Source organism: Coenobita brevimanus, chromosome 64, assembly GCF_032717465.1.
Source record: "Coenobita brevimanus isolate Jiangsu-jjx chromosome 64, ASM3271746v2, whole genome shotgun sequence".
NCBI classification, from domain to species: domain Eukaryota; kingdom Metazoa; phylum Arthropoda; class Malacostraca; order Decapoda; family Coenobitidae; genus Coenobita; species Coenobita brevimanus.
The window spans coordinates 4,367,093-4,390,556 of NC_137017.1; the positions used below are offsets into that span (position 1 = coordinate 4,367,093).

At 47.6% G+C, this 23,464-nt stretch overlaps 1 protein-coding gene across 4 annotated transcripts in view; it reads left to right on the forward strand.

Annotated features, from left to right (window-relative positions):
- Nucleotides 1–23,464, forward strand: part of LOC145404644 (muscleblind-like protein 1) — a 453,843-nt gene that overhangs the window by 74,799 nt on the left and 355,580 nt on the right. For 3 of the 4 annotated variants that reach the window (XM_080276169.1, XM_080276166.1, XM_080276167.1), the window contains exon 2: nt 14,855–15,697. In XM_080276169.1, coding sequence (XP_080132295.1) covers nt 15,488–15,697 — 210 coding nt within the window. In that variant the 5' untranslated portion in view covers nt 14,855–15,487. The remainder of the gene's footprint in view (nt 1–14,854; nt 15,698–23,464) is intronic. The other variant, XM_080276168.1, reaches the window with a different exon arrangement.

Here is a 23,464-nt window from a genome sequence, read left to right on the forward strand (position 1 = left end):
CACACACACACACACACACACACACACACACACACACACACACACACACACACACACACAGCTGCTAATTTTAACACGCACTCTAACGCAATTCAGTTTGCACGCAATGTTACCTCTGCTCGCCAGTCATGCTGATACACAGCCATCCACCCTTTCACACACACACACACACACACACACACACACACACACACACACACAGCTGCTAATTTTAATACGCACTCTAAGGCAATTCAGTCTGCACAATATTACCTCGGCTCGTCAGCCATACTGATACACACACACACACACACACACACACACACACACACACACACAGGTACTAAGGGCAGGTAGGTCCTCAGGCGTGTTGTGCATTATTAAATAAGAGTAATGTTCGTGCCAGCGTCATCTCACTGTGGCGGCGGAGGGGGAGGTGAGAGGAAGGGGGAAATGAAGGAAGATTATTTTGTGGGTGGGGAGGTGAGACGAAGGGGGGAAATGAAGGGGGATTATTTTGTGGGTGGGGAGGTGAGACGAAGGGGGAAAATGATTGGGATTATTTTGTGGGTGGGGAGGTGAGAGGGTTTGAGGCAAGGAATGGGGAGATAAGGGGAGATGAGAAAAAGGATCAAGAGGTGAGATGAGTGTGGAAATGAAGGGGATTATTCACAGGGTGAGGAGGGGAGGGGAGGGGATTTAGAAATGTAGGTTGTGAGAAAGGGTGAGAAGATGAGGATGAGGACGGGAAAATGAGAGAAGATGAGGAAGAGAATGTAGAGGGAGGTGAGAGTGAGTTTGGGGAAGTGAGGGAATGAGGGAGAGGCAGAGGAGGTGAGAGAAGTAGGGAAATGTGTGGAACTGTGTGGGATTGAGAAATGAGGTTGAAAATAGGAGGGGAAAGAAAGAGAAGAGTAGAATGTGAGCAATAAGAGAGAGAGAGAGAATGAGGAGGTGAAAGGAAATTGGGAGAAAAAAGAGGAACAGAGGGAATAGGAAACGAGTAAACAGGAAGGAGGCAATGAAAGCTAAGTAGGGATGTAAGGGTGAGGAGAGAGAAGAGGGAATGACAAGGAAGTAGAAATGTGATGGGGAAAGTGGAAATGTTTGTGAGGATGAGGAGGGAGAAGAGGAAGTGTGGTGAGAGGAGATGAAACGAGTGGAAGGTCGTGGGTGTGAAGTTGGAGAAAGTGGAAATGTGTGAGGAGGTAGAAGAGGAAATGTCTGTCTGTCTGAGGAGATGGAATGAAAGAGAAGTAGAAAGTGTGAGTATGTGTGTGTGTGTATTTGTAAGAGGGAGGAGAAGAAATGAAGGAGAGGTGGAAATGCGATGAGGGGAGAGGAAATGATGGCAAGTGTGAAGAGGATGCTAAGGGGCGGAAGCAGGAAATGAATAGGAACAGCCGACGGGGAGAATAATAGGGGGGGAGGGATGTGATCAGAAATGGGGAGGAAATAGGGAGGTTGAAGTTTATAAGCAGTATGGAAATGGGTGGGAATGTGGGATGAAGTGGAATGAGCTGTAATAGGGGAATGGGTGGTGATGGAGAGTGCAGGTTTTCAGAAATGGGGGAAATAATGGGGATATGACCAGAAATAGGGAAATGGGAAATGATGGGAACAGCCGGGGGAGAGAATAGGGAAGGAAAGAGAGAGAATTTATGAGGTAATGGGGATGGAATGATCAGAAATAGGGAATGAATGAATCAAATGGGGAAAAACGGTGTATGGAACGACCAGAAGTAGGAAAACAGGGAGTGTAATTGTTGGAAATTGGGTTGAGGGAATAATCAGGACTAAAGTAATAAGGAACATTAAATAGGATGAGGAAATGGGGTGTGATAAAGGAGTAGGAAATGGGGAGGATAAAGTAGTATGGTAATAGGGAAGATATGGATCAGGAAAGGGGGAAATAGGGAGCTTACTAATAAAAATAGAATAATAGATAGAGAATAGAAATTGGAAAAAGATAGATATAGGGAAAAAAAATAATTGACGGCATAGTGTTAGTTTTTTTTTACATACTTTTTTTTTAACTTCCCATTTTCCGATTTTTTTATCTTAATAGATTTTTTTCGAGCTGAAGGGGTTTTATACAACTTTATTTAACCCCTTCACTGCGAGTCCCTGAGTAAAAAAATCGTCTGGTAGCAAAAGAGGGGAAAAATCGTCCGATAACAAGAAAACATTTAAAAATCGTCTGGTATATGCAAAGAAAAAAAATTAATCGTCTGGTGATAGCAAGAAAAAAATTAAAATCGTCGTGTTAGCAAGAGCAAGGAATCGTCTGGTGTAAGCAAAAAAAAAAGTAAAAAAATCGTCTGGTATTAGGGAAAAGTAAAAAATCGTCTGGTATTAGTAAGGAAAAAGGTAAAAAATCGTCTGGTATTAGTAAGGAAAAAGGTAAAAAATCATCTGGTATTAGGAAAAAAGTAAAAAATCGTCTGGTATTAGGAAAAAAGTAAAAAATCGTCTGGTATTAGGAAAAAGGTAAAGAATCGTCTGGTATTAGGAAAAAAGTACAAAAATCGTCTGGTATTAGCAAGGAAAAAGGATAAAAAAATCGTCCGTAAAGAAAAGAACGCCGGATTCGAGGGGTTTGCCACTTCACCACGAGGACGTAAATTCTTGTATTCTACCGGACGATTTTATTCAGCTGGAAGAAGGATCACTTGTAGCGCCTTCTCCAAGAAAATCGTCTAGCTAAAATGAGAATGGAAATGGGCGTACTCGGGCTGAAGGGGTTGTAATGGGGATGTGAGAAGTACGCGTAAAGAAAGAGGAGAATGAAATTGATCTCTCTCTCTCTCTCTCTCTTTCTCTCTCGTCATCCCTTCATCCCTGCCTCCCTCCCTCCATCCTTCCTATATCCATTCTCTTTCTCTCTCTCTCTCTCTCTCTCTCTCTCTCTCTCTCTCTCCCACTTCCTCCTGCATTCACTAACTCATCCTTCTCTCCCTCTCCTCCCTTCATAGCCATCCCTCCTTCTTCCCCGTTCCATCCTGTCATCCATCTTCCCTCTCCTCTCCCCTCTTCTCTTTCCCCTCCTCTCCTCTCCCTGTTTCATTCTCTCCCCCTTCCCTCTCCCTCTCTTGTTTTCCTTTCATCATCTCCCTCTCCCTGCGTCCCTCCGAAATTCCATCATGTACCCTTTAATTCTCTCTCTCTCTCTCTCTCTCTCTCTCTCTCTCTCTCTCTCTCTCTCTCTCTCTCTCTCTCTCTCTCTCTCTCTCTCTCTCTCCCTCTCTCTCGAATTATACAAGCTTTTCAAAATCTCACACGTGATACAAAATGCATTGCCCAGTTCTCCTTGAGCCATAAACTCTGAGATAGGATGAGAGAGAGAGACAGAGAGAAAGGGGTGGGGGGAGTGGGAGAAGAGAAGATGAAAAGAGGAAAGGAAAATGATGATAAAGACGGGGAGATGAAGGAAAGAAAGGAGACTGGAAAGGAGGGAACACTAAAGAAAAGAGAAGGATGGAAGAGTAAGGAAGAGAGTTTGTTTATTTAGCAGTGCCTCTCAACCATCAAGCAGCAGGAGAGAGAGAGAAAGAGAGAGAGAGAGAACTTTATTTACTAGCGCCCGACAGCCATCTAACACCAGGTGGGAATTTCCGGGGCTCTGTGTTTCAGGGGTACCTGCCCGGAAGTTACCCTCTTCCCCTCTTTCCCCTCCCTTTCCTCCCTCCGTCACACCTGTCTTTTCCTCCCTTACCTCCCCTTCCCTCCGTCACATCTTTCTTTTCCTCCCTTACCCTTCCTTCCGTCACACCTGTCTTTTCCTCCCTTACCTGCCCTTCCTTCTGTCACACATGTCTTTCCATCCCTTTCCTTGCCCCCCTTTCCCCTTCCCTGCCCTACATGGTTTCCCCCTTCCCTCTTCCCTTCCCTTTTCCCTTCTCACTCTCCCCTACCTGCCTCTCCTTCCCTTATACTTACCCTCTGTCCATTCCACACCTCTCTCTCGCACCTGCCCTTCCCACTTAGTCCTTCCCTCCTTCCATTCCGTACCTGATTTTTCCTTCCCTCCATTCCTCTTTATTACCTTTCCCTCACCTGTGTCTATTTGGTCTTTACCTTCATTAATTTTAACCTTCATTAATTTTAACATAGCAGGTAACTTCCTTGTATGTCAATAGTCCTTTCTGTACATCCTCTTTGCTCTCTCTCTCTCTCTCTCTCTCTCTCTCTCTCTCATTAATCTCCTCTTTCCCCTCTCCCTCATGTATGCAGATTAGGATGGTGTTAGCGTCTCCAGCAAAAAATACCACTCCTACACCACCACACCATCACTACCACACCTCATGGTCACAATACCATTACGCCACACCTACCACACCACTTCATACCATCGCACCATACAAGTACTTCGTTATACCATTATACCATACCATACGTCATTCCATTGTACCGTACCACACCATACCATCACACTATACCATATCATACCACTATACCATACCATCATAATATGCGGAACCACATCATACCATCACAGTACCACATCATACCGCACTGTACCACCATAACACCGGGACATCACACTACAGGGGTACTGCTCAACACCACACCAGCTCATACCACCATTGTCACACACATCATAACAGCACCTCTTTAATACCACGCCTCACCACCACAGTACACCGCCGTCAGTTTTCCATCACACCACACAATAGTCATACTGGCACTGGTATTATGCGTTGGTTTTATTCCCTTACACCAGCACTCCTCACTACACCACACCACACCACACTACCACACCATACCACAAAAAAACTGCACCCCACAAAGCACCACACTACACCACGAAAAATCACACTCACCATCACACACCACAGTACATCACAGTTTCCTACCGCAGTACAGTACACCTCAGTACATCACAGCACCTCCCTACCACAGTCCGCCACGCTGCCACACTTCAGCCACGCCCCAACCGCAATGCATCACCATACATCTCGCTCCATCCCGCACCCCACCACACTCACTACCATACCCCCGATACCTCACTACCACACTGCTCCCCCTACCACACACTCGCCACATCACCACACACCACCACCACACAACCACACTCTTCCACCACACTGCCACACGTCTCCACCACACCATCACACGCCTCCACCACATCACATCCTTCCATCACACTATCACATCCCTCTACCACAACCCTCCACCACACCACCACACCCCTCCGCCACACTGCCACAGCCCCACAATACCACGTCTGCGACACACACAATAACAGAGGGGGATGGTTAACGTCAAGTAATTAACGAAGGGGGAAGGGAGGGGAGGGAAGGGAGAGAAGGGTGGAGGTGAAAGGGAAGAGAGGAGAGAGTGGAGTGAGAGAGGAGAGGAAAGGAAAAAGATGGAGAGAGGGAGAGAGCGAGAGAATATGTGTGTGTGTGTGTGTGTGTGTGTGTGTGTGTGTTTGTATGGGTGTGCGAGTGCATGTGTAAGGGGAGCAACGAGGGGAAGAGGAGGAAGAGTAGAGGGGAAGGGCTTAAAGAGTGTGAAGGGGAGAGGTGAGGGAGTGAGTGCAGAGGCCAGCGAACAACAACACATCCATCTATTATTGAATGCTTTACACTTCCTCCTCTATGCACGATTTTTTCAGTGACATAATTCGTGTGTGGAGGAAGAGTACTATTTTTAACATAAGCATTTTTCTCTCCTATTCTTTGGCTATTTAATTTTCAGAAAGAATTTTTTTTTACACCTGTTTCTTAGCAACTTGTTTTTCAGAGCACACCTTCCTGCCTCTCTGTCCTTGCCCTTGCTTCTGTCTCTCTCTCTCTCTCTCACACACACACACACACACACACACACACACACACACACACACACACACACACACACACACACACACACACACACACACACACTAGTATACGAGCTGTACACTATTTTCCATGTATATTCAGCTCGACACCCAAAAAAATAGAAATAAAAAATAATGTCATACACCTATTATTCCCGGAGAGCATTTTTGGAGGGGAAATTTTAGAGATGGCTACTTCATGATATTTATTTATTTATTTATTTATTCATTTATTTGTCAACCTATTTCACGTCAGGGAACAGTTTTTATTCATATACTTGTAACTCGACGTAAAAATTAAATGTTACTTTTTCGTGTGTAATTGTGTCAGGTTTCTTGTGAAGGACTTGTGAATTATTTTGTTATAATTTTATACAGATTAATCACCTCGTAGTGTACCTGTTAATTTGTGTAAAAGGTGGATTTGTGAATGTTCCCCGTATGATTTAGTTTTTCCGTATTATTATTATTATTATTATTATTGTTGTTGTTATAGACATCCATCTTGTTGATAGGCAGGAGGGTAATTATTTTTGTCGTCCATCCCTGTTACTTCATCCAATACACCCTCCAGTTTCTCTTATACATATATATATATATATATATATATATATATATATATATATACCAAAACTGAACACAACACCCCAAATGCGGTTGTGCTTTGATTTTGGCCTTGCAGTGTGACAGTAATATTTTGCGTCCGAATGAAGGAAGTTAGGGAGATTAGCGAGGAGGAAGGGAGAACAAAGAGGCAGGGAGGGTGTGGGAGGGAGGAATGTTGAGTCGTATAGAGAGAGAGAGAGAGAGAGAGAGAGTAGTGTTCAGGTCTTGTTTTTGGCCACTCGAATTCTTTACTGGCCCTCCAGAGAGAGAGAGAGAGAGAGGGAGGGAGAGTGAATGTACTGACGGTGTGGGATCTGAGAGAGAGAGAGAGAGAGAGGCACATATGCAGCTGCAGGGTGATAAACACTCCCACACCACCACACCCTGACACTCGCTCCCACAACAAACATATCTCTCTCTCTCTCTCTCCGTCTCTTCTGTCACTCACTGCTTTCATTCTCTCTCTCTCTCTCTCTCCATTTCATTTACTCTTTGTACTTCCCATTAATTTCTTTCCATCCTCACTTCTTCTGTACTCTTTTTCGTGACTAGTTTCTTATGTCTGCTCCATACTTCTACCTTCTTTTCCATCCTTCCTTCCTTCCCCATTCCAGTCTTCCTTATCTTTATCTTTCCTCAGCTATTTATCTTCCTTTTTTCATCCATTCCTTTTTTTTCTATATCAGCTTCTTAACTTTTCGTTCATTTCATTCTATCATTCTTATTTTTCATCCATCCGTATTTCCTCTTTCCTCTCCCTTATCTTCATTCTCACATTCATTCATCTGTTCTTCCATCCCATTCACTTATTCTTCTTCAGCTTCCTTCTTTTCATGCCTTACCATTTCTGTCATCATTTCTTAATACATCCTTTTCATGCCATCTCATCATTATTCTTCATCCATTCATTCTCGGTCATTCCCTATCGCTTCCCTCCTCTTCATTCCCCCTTTCGTCTCCCTCCCTCTGTTCTCTCCCTCTCTCCTTCCCAGTGCTTTCTCCCTTCCACCCTCTTCTCCGTATTTCTTGTGTACAAATATTTTTTCTCCTGACACCTATCCCATCCTTCCCTTCATCCACCACCTCTCATCCACATTCCTCCTCCTCCTCCTTTCCCCCACACCTCATCCTCGCGTCCACACCATCCCCACTTCTCTCTTCCACATCAATTTTCCATCCTTTACCATTCTCTCCCATCACCCCTTCCAGTCTGTTTCATCTCTCCTCTCTACTTCTCTCTCTTATCCTCTCTACCACCCCTGTCCCAACCACCCATACCATTTCTCCACCAATCCCCCCTTCCATCTCCCATTCCACCCTCTCCTGCCGTTCTCTTCTATCCATTCTCTCCACCCCTTCCACTCCATCCTTCCCATCTCTTCCACTCATTCCCCCTTCCCTTCCTCCCCCCTCTCCCACCCATTCCCCCTTTCTTCCATTCATCTCCCCTTCCCTTCCTCCCTCTTTCTTCCATCCCATCTTCCCTTCCACGAGCGTGAGGGACGATGTGACGGGTGTGTGGGAAGGAAGGAGAACCACTTGGCAGGGGCTGGTGCTGTGTGGGAGGGGAGGGGAGGGGGGTAAGGCACTGACGGCACCTCGTTCATCCTGCTGTGATATAGTGGAGGGTACACACACACACACACACACACACACACACACACACACACACACACACACACACACACACCCACCCACCATCTGTCCTCAGCCATTCCTTTTTTCTTCACCACAATCTCCTATCCCATCCTTGCTCCCAGTTGCTTTCGTTTTCATCCATCCTCCTTTCGGGGCACCAAGAACGAGAGAGAGAGAGAGAGAGAGAGAGAGAGAGAGAGAGAGTTGGGTCCACCGTGCAAAGTCAGGCTCGTTGGGATTGGGTTCTTTATAAGGGATTGAACACCATACCCTCAGATATGAACATCCTTCTGGCCTCCTTATTTCCTCAATATTTTTTATTTTGTTTTATTTCCTCTGTTTTTTCACCATTGATTTTGTAGTGTGTGTGCTCTTTGTTTTTCCTGCTTCTTGATTTTGGAGTTTTTTTTTTTTTTCACCTGATGAATTATAGTGAGAGTTGGGCGATGATGATGATGATGTAGTGTGTGTGTGTGTGTGTGTGTGTGTGTGTGTGTGTGAAGGTTTTTCTATTATTTTTTTTTTTTTTTTTTTTTTTTTTTTTTTTTTTTAAATATCGGTTGCATATCATATCTGATTTTGACGTTATCTTTTTTCCTGCGTCTTTCCTCCCCTCATCTCTCTTTCTCTCATGTGAACTCTCTCATCGAACACTCGACACTCTTCCACTCCCCTAAACTCCCCTCTTCCCACTCCCCTAAACTCCCCTCTTCCCACTCCCCTAAACTCCCTACTTCCCACTCCCCTAAACTCCCCTCTTCCCACTCCCCTAAACTCCCCTCTTCCCACTCCCCTAAACTCCCTACTTCCCACTCCCCTAAACTCCCTACTTCCCACTCCCCTCCACTCCCCCTTCCACCTCTCCGCCCTTTCTTCTATACCCACACACACCTTTTCCTCATCATATTCACTCTCCTCCCCCTCTTTCCACCCCACAGTCTCTTTCTACCCCCCTTCCCTTCTTTCCATCCCCATCCCTATCCCCTTCCCTTCCCTTCTTCCTCTTCCTTCCCCCTTCCCTTCCCTTCTCTTCTTCCCTTCCCACTTCTCCTTCCCCTCCATAATCCTGTTGCACATTCCCCTTATACATTCCTTCCTCCCCACTAACTCCCAAATCCCGCTCCACTACCTCCCCCATCCTTCCCCTCTTTCTCTCTCTCCCCCTCCCCTCCCCTCCCCTCCCCAGCTAATTAATGTCATTTGTTTTTTCGGGATGCTGTCCAATGTTACATACTGTGATTGAGTCCTGCGCCCCTGTAATTGCCTCTTTCATTAATCCCTGTACCCTTTGTAATCCCCCTCACCCTCTGTAATCACCTCTCCTCCCCACTTCCCCTGTACTTTCAAAAACCCATGTACCCTATGTAATATTCATCACCCTTTGTGCTTTCACCCCGTAATTTTGTAATCCCCGTGTTGTTCTATAAAATCTCTGTACTCTCTGTAATCCCCACCACCCCTTTGTAATCCCTCACTTTCTCTTCCATCAGTCACTGTAACCTCTGTAATCCCCCCATTTTATCCCCGCCTCCCCCTCAAACCTCTACCCCCCCTCCTAACCCTGAAACTCCCCCAATCCTCTTCTTTCAGTAATCCCTCTACCCCTTTAAGTAATCCCCCTACCCCTTTCAGTAATCCCTGTGCTCTCCCAAACCCCTCACCCCCTAAACCCTGTAATCCCACTGTAGTTACATTATATCCTGTACTCTTTGTAATCCTTCAATCCTAACTTCCCTCCACTAACCTGTACCTTTAGTCATTAACCTAAATCACTCGTCTTTCTATAATATTACTTGTAATACTTGAACAGGAGGGTAGAGAATAGGAGGAAGGAGTGAAGGGTCGTTGATGAGTAGGGGCAGAAAAGTTAGGGCCTGGTGGGAGGTCGTTCTGTCGGCAGGGCCCCTCTCACAGGATGCAGCGTCGGGTAAAAGAGAGAGATTGTGACGAATTGGCTTTTACTGTGACTGATAACTGTGCTAATCAGTGAAATGGTGATGCTTGAATCCCTCCCTATCCCCCCCAACATCCTCCCCCCTCCCCCCCCACCCCCGTCGGTAATCCCCTTGGCTGTTATCTCCCCCATCCCCCTTCACCCAGACTCCCCCTCCCGGTCTTGCCAGGCACCGTGATAATCCCCGCTACTCTCGTCTTCCCCCCCCTCTCTCTCTCTCTCTCTCTCTCTCTCGTTTCGTCTCCTCTCCCTCCCCATTTTCTCTTCTGTTGTTTACTCTCCTTTCCTTCACCCCTTTCCCTCCCCCCCCTTCCCCTCCCCTCCTCTCCTCTCCTCTCCTCTCCTCTCCTCTCCTCTCCTCTCCTCCTCCACTTCCACTTCCACATCTATTGTGTTCTCTCCCTTCCATCATCTCTGTGCCGCTGCGGTGTGTGTGTGTGTGTGTGTGTGTGTGTGTGTGTGTGTGTGGTGCTAGTGGTGATAAGCTGGGTGATAACGGTGTGGGGTTATCAATGACGCTCTCACTCTGCCTTATCATTCTCTCTCTCTCTCTCTCTCTCACACACACACACACACACACACACACACACACACACACACACACACACACACACACACACACACACACACACACACACACACACACACACACACATTGCCTCCATTAGCTACCAACTTTACATTACTTCTAATAACCCCTCCATTACTTTAACGCCTTGTTTTAATTTTTTTTTTTCCTATATTCAGACGATTTTACTCAGTTGTAGGAAACGTACGAACTGGAGGGGTTTGATGTAGGTGTCAGTATTCCTTTTATCAATTCAATCTCTCTCTCTCTCTCTCTCTCTCTCTCTCTCTCTCTCTCTTTCATCCCCTCCAACCTATCCATCACTTAGAGGTAAACAGTAAACCATCCGATGAGGAAGAGGAGGGAAGAGAAAGGGAGGGGAGAGAAGAGAGGAGCGGGAAGCAGAATATTCGGGTGATGAGAGAGAGAGGGGTGAAGAAATTATTTGTCTGTAAGAAAATTAAGAATGATATATGTTAGCTAATAATAATAATAGTAATAATAACAATAATAATAGAGGTGGGATTTTGAAAGAGAAAAGATTGTCAAAAAAATGTTATAAGGGAAACAGACATCCAAGTATTTTTTAATTTGATAATATGGAGAATATTGGAAAAAAAAATCCGTTTCAGCTCGATTATTCATTTACGATAGTTATTTATTTCTTTTTTTTATGTATTTATTCATTTGTCTTGCTGTCCCCAAACGATTTTTTTCTTTTTTTGAGACGCTTTTCCTCAGCTGAAGAAAACCGTCTGGTGGTGGCGAGAACGAGATGTAAAGAAACGAAATCAGATTGAAGAAATTGGTGTGAAAAAAAAAATGATAACAATAGATTCACGAGAAGAAATCACCTTGGCTTATATACGAAAAGGAACGATACTTGTGTGTGTGTGTGAGAGAGAGAGAGAGAGAGAGGGGGGGGGAGAGAGAGAGGGCGAGAGAGAGAGAGGGAGAGGGAGGAAATATGGTAAAAATTAGAGGGAGGGATGTAAAAATGTGAAGGTCAGGGGAAATAGCCCGCGTTAATGTGGTGGTGAAAGCCTGTGTACAGAGGGTGGGTGTTGAGAGAGAGAGAGAGAGAGGGTGGGGGTAGAGGAGATTGGAGATATGATAAGTAACAGGGAGAGAGAGAGAGAGTGGGGGTAGAAGAGGTTGATTATTAGCAGTAAGAGAGAGAGAGACTGGGCACCGGTAGAGCGCCAGTCCCTAATCTTTCTAGTTCCAAAAGTCTCTCTCTCACTAGCTATAAATATTTGGAGATAGAGATAAAAAAAAAGGTCATCATATTGAAGGGGTAAATCAATAAGGTTGAGAGACACCACTGTTTGTCTCTCGGGAAATTCCTGTATAATTCTCTCTCTCTCTCTCTCTCTCTCTCTCTCTCTCTCTCTCTCTCTCCCGACGGAAGATAGAACGATAATATTGATCTATCATTACCCCGTCTGACTTCCATTTGCATAGGGGACGGTACTGATCCCCCCCCCTCCCCCCGCTGTGACGCTGAGGAGACGGTCGTGGGATTGGGATGATTGATTTGGGGATGGAGTGATTGTGCTTTTGTTGGGGGATTGGAAGAAGGATAGGACCGAGTATTTCTCTCTCTCTCTCTCTCTCACACACACACACACACACACACACACACACACACACACACACACACACACACACAATACCCTTCAAATTAAAAAAAAAAAAACTAATTTATTCCTATAGAATTTGGATCCACATTTAAAAAAAATTGGTGACATGGAGGACAAAAAATATATACTGTTTTGACGTGAAATTACCCCCATATCAGAAATATTTTAGTTAAAAATGGATAATTATATAAACTCACCAAGTGTAGTGTTACCTGTAAGGTGATTTTAATCGTGCGTTAGATTAAGTGGCGTCTGAGATTGCGTAACACTTTTTCTGTAGCGATTTATGCTGTTTAGTGCACCACCGTACGTCCTCTCTCTCTCTCTCTCTCTCTCTCTCTCTCTCTCTCTCTCAGTGCAAACTCGTGTCGATATTTAAAACGATGCTTACGGAGTGCTGCAGGGGTGGGTACAGTCAGAACGGGTTGTGTGGTTGGGTAGATGGTTGTGTGGTTGGGTAGATGGGTTGTGTGGTTAGTTAGATTGATTGTGTGGTTGGGTTATGGTTGAATAAGATTGGTAGTTGAGTAGAGTAGGGTAGGGAAGCTGGATTTATTGTGGTTGGGTGGTTGAGTCATGTGTGGGTTGGGGTTGAGAGTGTAGTGGGGTTAAGTCGGGTACTCCTGTTGTATTGGGGTGTTCGGTAAAATTGCGTCGGGACAGGTCGGGTCTTCCTGGATCGAGTAGTCAGGTAGGTATGATCGGGTAGGTCGGGTAGTTGTACATTGTTAAATCGGGTTATAAATAAATGATAATGCATGTTGACCTTTACCCCGTTATCAGGTTCAGGCGTTGTCTTCTTTATTTGTTCATTTTCTTTATTTTTCGTGCGATACTCTTCATCTGGTGCTTCTTCTCTGTGTCTTGTGTTGAGTAATTTTCTTCTCTTCGCCCTTCGTGTCTCTGTCTTTTTCTTCTCCCGCTTATCGTCTCTTCAGCCTCTCCTCTCTCTTCGCTTTCTCGTCCCCCTCCCTCCTCTCTCTGACTCCTTCCTTCCCCTTCTTTAGTCTCTCCCTCCTCACTTCTACTTGTTTCTTCTCTTCTACTTCTCCTTACTGATGTCTGTGGTGTTGTGCTGGGCCTGTCTTGGGTCACCGTGCCTGCCGCTCACCGCCCACTTAACGCTCCTCACGCCCACTGTACCACCACCCACGCCCACACTGCCACCACCCATACACGCTCACTTCCCACCCCATACTGCCACCACCCACCCACACACCAACACTTCCCTCCCCACACTGCTGTCTCGTCTCTCTTCACCCACTTCATTCTCTTCCCCACCCGTTTACTGTCCCCTCACGCCCACCCATCCCACCCACAGCCATACGTCTCTTCCTTTCTCCGCCCACGATATTCAGCTCCACCCACTTCCCAACCCACATTTTCTGGCGTCCACCCACCCAGCCCGTCTACTACATTGCCTGCCCCGCCCGCCCGCCCGCCCGCCCACCCTGCCTGGCCCGGCGAAGCATCACTGTTGTTGTAGTGGTGGTATTGTATGTAGTAGCTGTAGCCTCAACCCCCCCCCCTGCTGTTGTATGTATGGTATGGTATTGTAGTAGCAAGTGTGTCCTCCCCCCCCCGTCCCCCTCCCCTCTCTTCCCCCACCTTTCATCCCCCCTCCAGCATCCCATTCTTTCCTCAGCACCCCTTTCCCCCCCTTCCTTTTATTTCCCCCCTCCTTCACCCCCTACTCTCTGCCTCATCCTCTCGCTTTTTACTCCCCCCCCCATTTTTCTCCTTCAGCATCCCCTTCTCCTCCATCGGTTCCTTCCCTCATGTTCATTACCACCCTCCTGTACTCTCTTCCTCTTTTTTTGTTTTTTCCCCTCCTCATTTTCTTACTCCCCAACATTCCTCTCTCCCTCATCCCATGTTTCTCCTTCCCCTCCTGCTGGCACTCCGTCACCTCGCCCCCTCTACCTCTTTTCCCCCTCTCCTCCCATCCCTTCTCTTCCCTTCCCACACACCTCTTCCTCCCTAACGCCTTCCCTCCCCCCTCCCCATCTCTTACCTCTCTCTTTTGTCCTTTGAAGAACCCCTCCTTTCCTTCTTCACAGCCTGCCCCCTCTCTCCTACTATGTCTTCCCTTCCCCTAGTTTTCAGACTCTCCCCTTCCTCTCCTCCTCCTCCTCCTCCTCCTCCTCACCGTTGTAGCACTCACTTTTTCCCTCTCCTCATAGCAGTCTCACCCCTCCATAGCACTCGTTCCCCCTTCCCTACTCCCGTCCTTCATAGCAAATCCCTTCCCCCTTCCCTCCCCATGCATCCACACCCTAGACTCCCCCCATCCCTGCCGTCGCCTAGTAACCCCTTCCTCTCGTCTTTCCTTTATAGCACCCCACCCATTGTAGCACCACTTCCTCCTCCCTTCCTCAGTAGCACTTCCTCCTATGCCCCATTTTTCTCCATAGCACTTCCTTTCTCCCTCCATGGCACCTCCTCTCACATCCATTTTTTACCATAGCACCCCTCCATCTCTCTCTTTTTTTTTCCATAGCACCTCATCCTTCCATAGCAACCCGCATCCCTCTCCTCATAGCACCCCCCTCCACCTCCCCCCAATCCCCGCAAGTAGCCTAGCACAGTCCCCCCCTCCCGCCCCCCTGGATCAGAATGTGACGAGGTGCTCTCTCTTACAGACCCCGGGGGAGAGAGAACCACCATCCACCTCACTCCACTCCAGCCAGCCGCATCCACCAGCTTGCTTCTTGATCCACCACCCGCCAACATCCACACGCTCGCTTCTGTAAAATATAAAAAGCAAAAATATCTATCTCTATACCCTAAAAACAGAGCAAAAAACCAACAACAAATCACTTAAAAAATAGTAATATAATTAATAATAACAACCGTCCTGGAACAAAAAGCCAGCAACAAGCAAAAGAGTTTTAATACTAGATTAAACATACAAAAAGAGAGAGACTATTTATACTTTTGTGGTTGACCTGCTTTTCTCTTTACATTTTGTGCTACCATACGGAGGCTTTGTGCTGCCCGCTTGTGTGTGTGTGTGTGTGCGTCGCAGCAAGCAGCCGGGTAATGTGGACTTAGCTCTCCTTCCCCTCCATCAACTCCACCTTTCCTTCAAACCCCCACTAAAACACTCTCCAACTCCGCCCGCCGCCAACGGTACTGAGCCCGCCGCCGCCCGCCGCCCCATCTCGCCTGGCGCGCCACTCTAGCAAAGCTTTCTTGAAGGCGAGTGTGAGGCTCCGCGGGGAGTCTCTTACACCGGCCCGCTGGATCCCTCCGCCAATACCCCCTACGGCGCCATGGTGGGCGCGGGGATGCCCAGTATGCCTGTGGTCAACGTCAACAACTTCCTCAACGTGAAGGACTCTCGCTGGCTGCAGTTGGAAGTGTGTCGGGAGTTCCAGCGCAACAAGTGCACGCGGCCCGACACCGAGTGCAAGTTCGCCCACCCACCGCCCAATGTGGAGGTGCAGAACGGCCGCGTCACCGCCTGCTACGACTCCATCAAGGTCAGTACACACGCAGACCCTACCCAGCCTAACCTGTCCCGCCATGGCAACTCGCACTGAGCTGCCTGCCGGGTGGGTTGGGCTGTTGTCTTTCATCCTGTTGTATTAAGATGCAGGTACACGGGTTTAGCCTGTGCAGTTACGCACTTTATTGTTTAGTATATTATGATACTATTATTTATCAAACAGTTACACAAATCTATGTCTCACACCTGCAGTTCCATGTCTGTCTTTCCTCATTGCTGTTTGGTTGGGTTTAGCTCAGGCATTTCCACACTTTTTAATTTATTTATTATGTTGTTATATTATGCATTACCCTGTGCAGTTCCACACCAGGTATATATCATTCATTTCCACATATGTTATATCTGTGATGCAGCTCCACACCTGTATATCATCCATTTCTACACTTGATTTAATTCATACAGTTCCACTCTTGGTGTATCTCATGCAGCAGTTCCACACGTGGTACACTTATCATGCGGTTCCACATTTGTTATCCCTCATGCAGTTTACACCTGTTATCTCACATGCTGTACCTTACCTCATTTATCCTACAGTTCCACTCTTGTTCGCGACATTCATTTCCAGGTATATTTGTCGTATACTTTCCCAGTCGGTATCTATATATGTCATGTTATACACCCATCTTTTTCATGTTTACAAGTAGGTCCTTATAAAGTTTATATATATCCCATGCAATTCACCTCTGTATACCTCGTGCATTGGACACTGTTTTAGCCAGTAATGCAGTTCCTCTAATGTTTGTAGCGTTCTCTTCCACCTATGTGTGTGTTTCTCATGCGATTTCTCTCCCTATTTTTGTCTCATTCATTTTTCCACGTCTTATTTATCATGCAGTTCCACTCATGTTTGTCCCTCTCATGCAGTTCCACTTAGCCTTCCTCATTACAATTCCACACAGCGCCACACTTTTTCTCTGTGTCCTCTCTTCTTTAATATTTATCATCCATTTATTAATTACACCTTTTACTACTCCTACCACATTTTTCTTTTTGTACATCTGCTACTGTCACTACCATACCACAGCCATTACTACGGTCATTTTGTTTACTACCACCACTAATGCTACCTCTACTATTACTATCACCACCATTACCACACACACTACCATTCTCACCATTTTTAATAAATGTAATTCACCACCATCACCACTATCACTGCCATCCTCAATAAATATCGGTCTCCATCTTTGCCAGTCATTTCCTCCTCCACCACCCCAAAGTCATTTTCACCTCCACTACCACCATTATTATTCCCTCTGCCTTCACCACCATCCCCAGTATTATTATTATTATTATTATTATTATTAGTGTAGTAGTAGTAGAAGTAGTATTGACATTTCTTCCATCATATCGATCACCATTTCCAGGCTGAGAGCACCATATAGGAGCACATGTACTGCACAAGGGTCAATTGTTCATGTACTGTTTCACTGCGTCTATTGTACTGTGCACCTAGGGTCTTTCCATAACTCGCCTGCATGACGTGTGGTATTAGAGAGAAGCATCAGTGGAGAATGAAGTATTGCAAGCCTCTGAAAGGAATGCTACCACCATCCCAACCACCACAATTACCACCATCCCAACCACCACAATTACCACCATCCCAACCACCACAACTACCACCATCCCAACCTCCACAACTACCACCATCCCAACCTCCACAACTACAACCATCCCAACCACCACAATTACCACCATCCCAACCACCACAGCTACCACCATCCTCAACCACCACAATTACCACCATCCCAACCACCACAACTACCACCATCCCAACCACCACAATTACCACCATCCCAACCACCACAATTACCACCATCCCAACCTCCACAACTACCACCATCCTCAACCACCACAATTACCACCATGCCAGCCACCACAGCTACCACCATGCCAACCACCACAGCTACCACCATGCCAACCACCACAACTACCACCATCCCAACCACCACAATTACCACCATCCCAACCTCCACAACTACCACGATCCTCAACCACCACAATTACCACCATCCCAACCACCACAGCTACCACCATCCTCAACCACCACAATTACCACCATCCCAACCACCACAGCTACCACCATCCCAACCACCACAGCTACCACCATCCCAGCCACCACAACTACCACCATCCCAACCATCACAGCTACCACCATCCCAGCCACCACAGCTACCACCATCTCATTCACCACTACTAACTTGATGTAGAATAACACCTACAACTATTAAGAGAGACGCTTGAATAACCACAGCACGTGAGAGAGAGAGAGAGAGAGAGAGAGAGAGAGAGAGAGAGAGAGAGAGAGAGAGAGAGACATATAAAGGAAATTCAGGGGGTAGATGAAAGTGAAACTGAGTGAGTGAGTGAAGATGAGTTAATGATAATGCAGGTTGAAAGAAGAGTTGGGGAGGGAACAGGTGAAAGTGAGAGTGAAAGCGAGTGAGAGAGAGGCCAGAGTGAGAAAATGAGTGAGCGACAAGGCAGGTGAGAGAGAGAGAGAGAGAGAGAGAGAGAATGAGCGAAAAGTGAGTGGAAGAGTGAGTAAGAGAACATGTTAAAGTTAATGAGACGGAGGAGGAAAGCAGGTAATCCAGTGAGTGAAAAGACAAATGAGAGGGAGAGAGAGTGAGTGAGTGACGAAGCAGATGAGATGAGAGTGAGTGAGTGAGTGACGAAGCAGATGAGATGAGAGTGAGTGAGTGAGTGAGTGACGAAGCAGATGAGATGAGAGTGAGTGAGTGACGAAGCAGGTGAGATGAGAGTGAGTGAGTGACGAAGCAGATGAGTGAATGACGAGGCAAATGAAAATGAGAGAGAAAGTGAGTGAGTGAGGGACGAGGCAGATGCGAATTAGAGAGAGTGACGAGGCAGATGAGATGAGAGAGAGAGAGAGAGTGAGTGAGAGCAGGTGAGAGGGAAAGTAGAGCGTGTAGCGGCAATAATGACAGGGAGGGGGGAGAGAGAGAGAGAGAGAGAGACAGGAGGAGGGGGGAGGGGGGGAGAGAAAGGAGAGGGGGGTGTAATGGAGCCCACCACGCGCCGTCACGCTTGGGTTAGAGAGCCGGCTGTCTGTCCTGTCTGTCTCTCCCTCCCAGTCTCGTTCTGACTCTCCTTCTCCTCCCCCACATGTTCGTCATCCTCCTCCTTTTATTCGTTTCTTCTTCCTCTCTCTTATTGTTATGCTCCATCGTGGAGTCTCTCTCTCTCTCTCTCTCTCTCTCTCTCATGTTCAGACGATCTCATATTACCCCCCCCCCGTCTCGCTCTCTCTCACCACCATTTCTTATCTCCCTCTCCACTGTCTCACTTTTCTCTCTCCCCTCCATCTCTCCCACCGTGTCTCACTTTCTCCTTTCTTTCTCTCACACTTTTCTGTCATCTGTCCCACTTCTCTCTCTCTCTCTCTCTCTCTCTCTCTCTCTCTCTCGTTCCATCCTCCTCTTTTCCTTTCGTTGACCCTCCTCCTCCATCCCCTTCCTCTCTCTTTGTCCTCTCTCCTCTTTAATTCTTTTCCCCCCTCTCTCTTCCCTTCTTCACTTTTCCTCTAACCCTCTCCCTTCCCTCATTTCCCCTCTCCCTTCCCTCATTTCCCCTCTCCCTTCCCTCATTTCCCCTCTCCCTTCCCTCAGTTCCCCTCCCCATGCCCCCCTTCCTTTCAACTCTCTCATCCTTCCCATACCCATCCCATCTCATTTCTTCCCTCCAGTTTCTCTTTCCCTCTATGTCTCTCATCTTTCCCCCTCCCTCTTTTCCCTCTTTCCTGCTACCTTCTCCCCATATCCCCTCCCTCTTCTCCCCATATCCCCTCCCTCTTCTCCCCCTTTCCCCTCCCTCTTCTCCCCCTTTCCCCTCCCTCTTCTCCCCCTCTTCCCTCCTGTCTATCTCTCTCCCTTCCTTTCTCACCTCTTTTCATTCCGCCCTTTCATTGTATCTTCCTTCTTCCTCTTCACCCTCTCGTGGACCCGCCCATCATTTCCTTGTTTCCTTTGTCCTCCACCCATCACTTCCTTCCTCTTCCCTTCCTCCTCCCCTCCTCTTTCTTCCTCTTCCAGCCCTCCGCTTCCTCTCTCACTTCCTCAATTATTATATGGGATTTTGTGGGGTATGGTGATGGATTAGATTCTCTCTCTCTCTCTCTCTCTCTCTCTCTCTCTCTCTCTCTCTCTCTCTCTCAAAATTCATCCTTACGGTTTTCTTTCTCACTCCTTCCAGAGGGTTTTATGAAGCTGAGGTGAGACTTAAGAAAAATGGAGGGGTTTCATGTAGCCTTCATTAACTCCATCATTTTAAGAGGGCTGGCCTGAGCTGAGTAAAATCGTCTGTTAGTACGGAGAATGAGAGAGAGAGAGAGAGAGAGAGAGAGAGTGAGAGAGGACGATAATGATGATAAGGAACGTTCCGAAATTTTGCTTCCCCGAGTACAGGTGAGGGGAGAGTTGTAAGTGATTCCATTCTGTATATATTATGAAGGCGAAATTGTGCGTGTGTGTGTGTGTGTGTGTGTGGCGTAATTTGAGCGTGTTTGTGACAGTGTGTGAAGTGAGAGAGCGGTATACTTGGGCAGAAATTAAACAGAGTAGGGAGAGGGAGGGGTGCTGTGTGTGTGTGTGTGTGTGTGTGTGTGTGTGTGTGTGTGTGTGTTTAAGTGTGTGTGGGAGGGAATTGGAATGGGTGCTTTGGTAGGCATGTGGCAGTAATAGAAGTAGGTAGGTAGGTATGCGTGTGGGTAGGTAGGTAGGTGGTTGGGTTGGCACGGATACATGTAGGTAGGTAGGTGGGTAGGTATGTATGTAAGTAGGGTAGGTATTAAAGGTGCTTGTGGTGAGTGAATCGCTAGAAATAGGAAGAGTAGGTAGGTAGGTAGGTAGGCAGAAGGATGAGTAGGTAGGTAGGCCTGTAAGTCGGCTAGCATAAGAACTGTAGTTCGGTCGGTTAGTAATTAGGTACAGGTAAGTTGTAAGGGAGTGGGGAGGAAGTTAGGTATGGGATGTGGGGAGAAGGGAGGAAAGGGGCTAGGGAGTGGAGAAGTAGGGGTGGAAGGATAAAGGATGAGGAAGACTGGGGAAGGAATAGGAGAAGGATTTGGGGGTGGAAGGATAGGGGATGAGGTATGCAGTGGGGAAGGGGAAAGAGTGAAGAGTATCGAATGGAGGGGATTGGGGGTGAAGGAAGGGGATTAGGAAGTAGATACGAAGGGAGGGAGGGAGGGAGGGATAGTTATGGGTTGTTTTATGGAAGAAGGGAGACAGTGAAGGGAAATGGATTAAAGTTGGAGAGGTGGGGAGGAGAGATTGGGGAGAAGGAGGGAAGGGGAGAGGGCGGGAGATTAAGGGTGGGTGTAAGAGGTGGAATGCAGGTTCGAGATATGAGGTTAGGGTGGAGAGAGAGAGAGAGAGAAAGAGAGACGTAACGAAGGTGACCGTGAAAGGAGAAAAGAATACGAAAAAGTCCAAGGCGTGAAAAAGAGTGAAGAAGTGAGTGAGTGAGAGAGAGAGGGGTTGAAGGGTGAGAGCGAGGGGTGGAGGGGGAGGGGCAGGGGTGTATATTCCCGGTGTTGGGGTGAGAGGGGGAGACTGGTGTAAGAGGTCGCCTTGGCTGCCTGCTCGCGTGCCTGCCTGCTTGCCTTATGCCTTAGTTTATGACCGTGTAGGTGGTCTCATGTCGTCAGTAGATGTGGGATGTAAGTAGGTGGTGGCTGGCGCGGTAAGTAGGTTGGTAGGTGTAAGTAGATTAGGTAGTTGAAGTGCGTTAGACAGTGGGTAGGTGACGAGGTAGGTAGGTGTAAGTACATTAGGTAGTTGGTGAAGTAGGTAGTGGGTAGGTGACGAGGTAAGTAGGTAGGTACGTGTAAGTAGATTAGGCAGATGGTGGCCGACGAAATAAATCGGTAGATTGGTATGTGTAAGTAGGTATGGTAGGTGAATCTGGGTGATAACGTAGTTTGTGGTGGTGTTTAAAGACGTGTAGATGAACAGTGTGTGACGGTAGGTAGGTAATAGGTAGGTTGGTAGGTAGGTAAGTAGTTAGGTCCAAATGATTACGTATCTGTCACTGTGTAGGTAGGTAGTTAGGTAGGCAAGTAACTGTAAATATCTGTAGGTATGTCGGTAGGTGGGCGTAAGTAGGCCACTGGTAACTGTAGGTATATAAGGCAGTCTAGCGTGTAAGTATGCATGTCAGTAAAGTGTAAAGAAGTGTAGGTAATTATGGTAAAGTGTCTGAAAGTACCATGGGGAGGAGGGAGAGGGGGATGCGTGAGAGGAGGTTGAGAGGCGGTAGTAGGGGTGTGTGGGAGTGCGTTAGGGGTGTGGGTATGGGGGTATGTAGAGTGGGAAAAGGGAGGTGAGTGTGGGTATGGGAGGACGGAAGGGGAAGTCGGTGAGATGTGGGTAGAGGTGTGATGTGCGTGAAGAGATAAGGTGTGTATTGTGTCAGGGGTGTTGGAATGTGGTGGAGGTGAGGGGAGGAGGTGCATGTGGGGGTGTGGGTAAGGGTGTGAGAGTGTGGTGTAGACAGGGGGAGATGAGTGGGTGTGAGAGCAGGGATGTGATGAGGTTGAAACGGGGGGAGAAGGATGTGGGATGGAGTGTAAAGGTGTAGAATGGGAGGTGTGGAGAAGAGGGAAGGGGTTGAGGAGGGAGTTGTGGTGAGGGTGGGGATGAGGGAGGGTGAGGGAGTGGGAAGGTGATGATAGGGTAGGGGATGGAGCAGGGAAATGAGGGTAGGGTAGGTGTAGGCGTTGAGGATATGAAGGTAGGATAGTGGCGGGAGGGGAGGGGAGGGGGCAAGTACTAGGGGTGAGCAGGAGTAGGAGTTGGGGAGGTGAGGGGAAGGGGTCGGTCCTGGGGGGGGGGGGCAGTAGAACAAGTACCGGAGCAACCAGCCTGACGGACATACGAACGAACGAGCAAACATTAAAAAGTCGCAGAAACTGGTGCGGTGGCGGTGTTGAAGGGGGGAAGGGGTGAGGGGAGGGGAGGGGAGGGGCGTGGAGTAGGGGTGAGGGGAGGGAAGGGGGGGCCGAGAGTAGGGGTGAGGGGAGGAGAGGGGTGGCGAGGATAGAGGGGAGGGATGGCGAGGGTAGAGGTGGAGAGGGGTGGCAGCAACACGGCAAAAAGTAAAGGCAATTAAGAAGGCAGGCAGGCGGCCAGGTATGCAGGCAGGCTGGCAGGCGCGAATGCAGAGGCCGGCAGGAACACAAATGCATGCAGGCAGACACACGGACAGGCAGAGAGACGGGGTGCTAGTCAGGCAGAGAGAAATGTAGGCAGAGGGGGGAGTAGGTAGGCAAGAAGATGGGAGTGCAGAGAGAAAGGGAGGTCGGCAGGAATGCAGACAGGTAAGCAGGTAGGCAGAAAGGCGAGCAGAGAGAGAGAGAGACGGGCAGATAGGCATGCAAGGGGATAGGTAGAAGGCGAGAATGTATACACTCAGTAGGTAGACACTTGTAAATAAGTAAGCAGAGAGGAAAATATGAATGTAGTAAAAAAGCAGGGAGAGAAGCAGACGGGCTAGCAGGCAGACGGGAAGGCAAGAAACAAGCAGGCAAGCAGGCAAGACGATGTGGATTCAGACAGACGCACAAGCAGACTAAAACAAACATGAAGACAGACAGACATCATTGCAGACAAATAGGTAGGGAGACAGGATTTCAGGCAGAGGCAGGAGGTAGATGGGAAGATAGACAGGCAGGCAGAGAGTAGTGCAAGCAGAGCGAGAGGCAGACAGGAATCCAGAC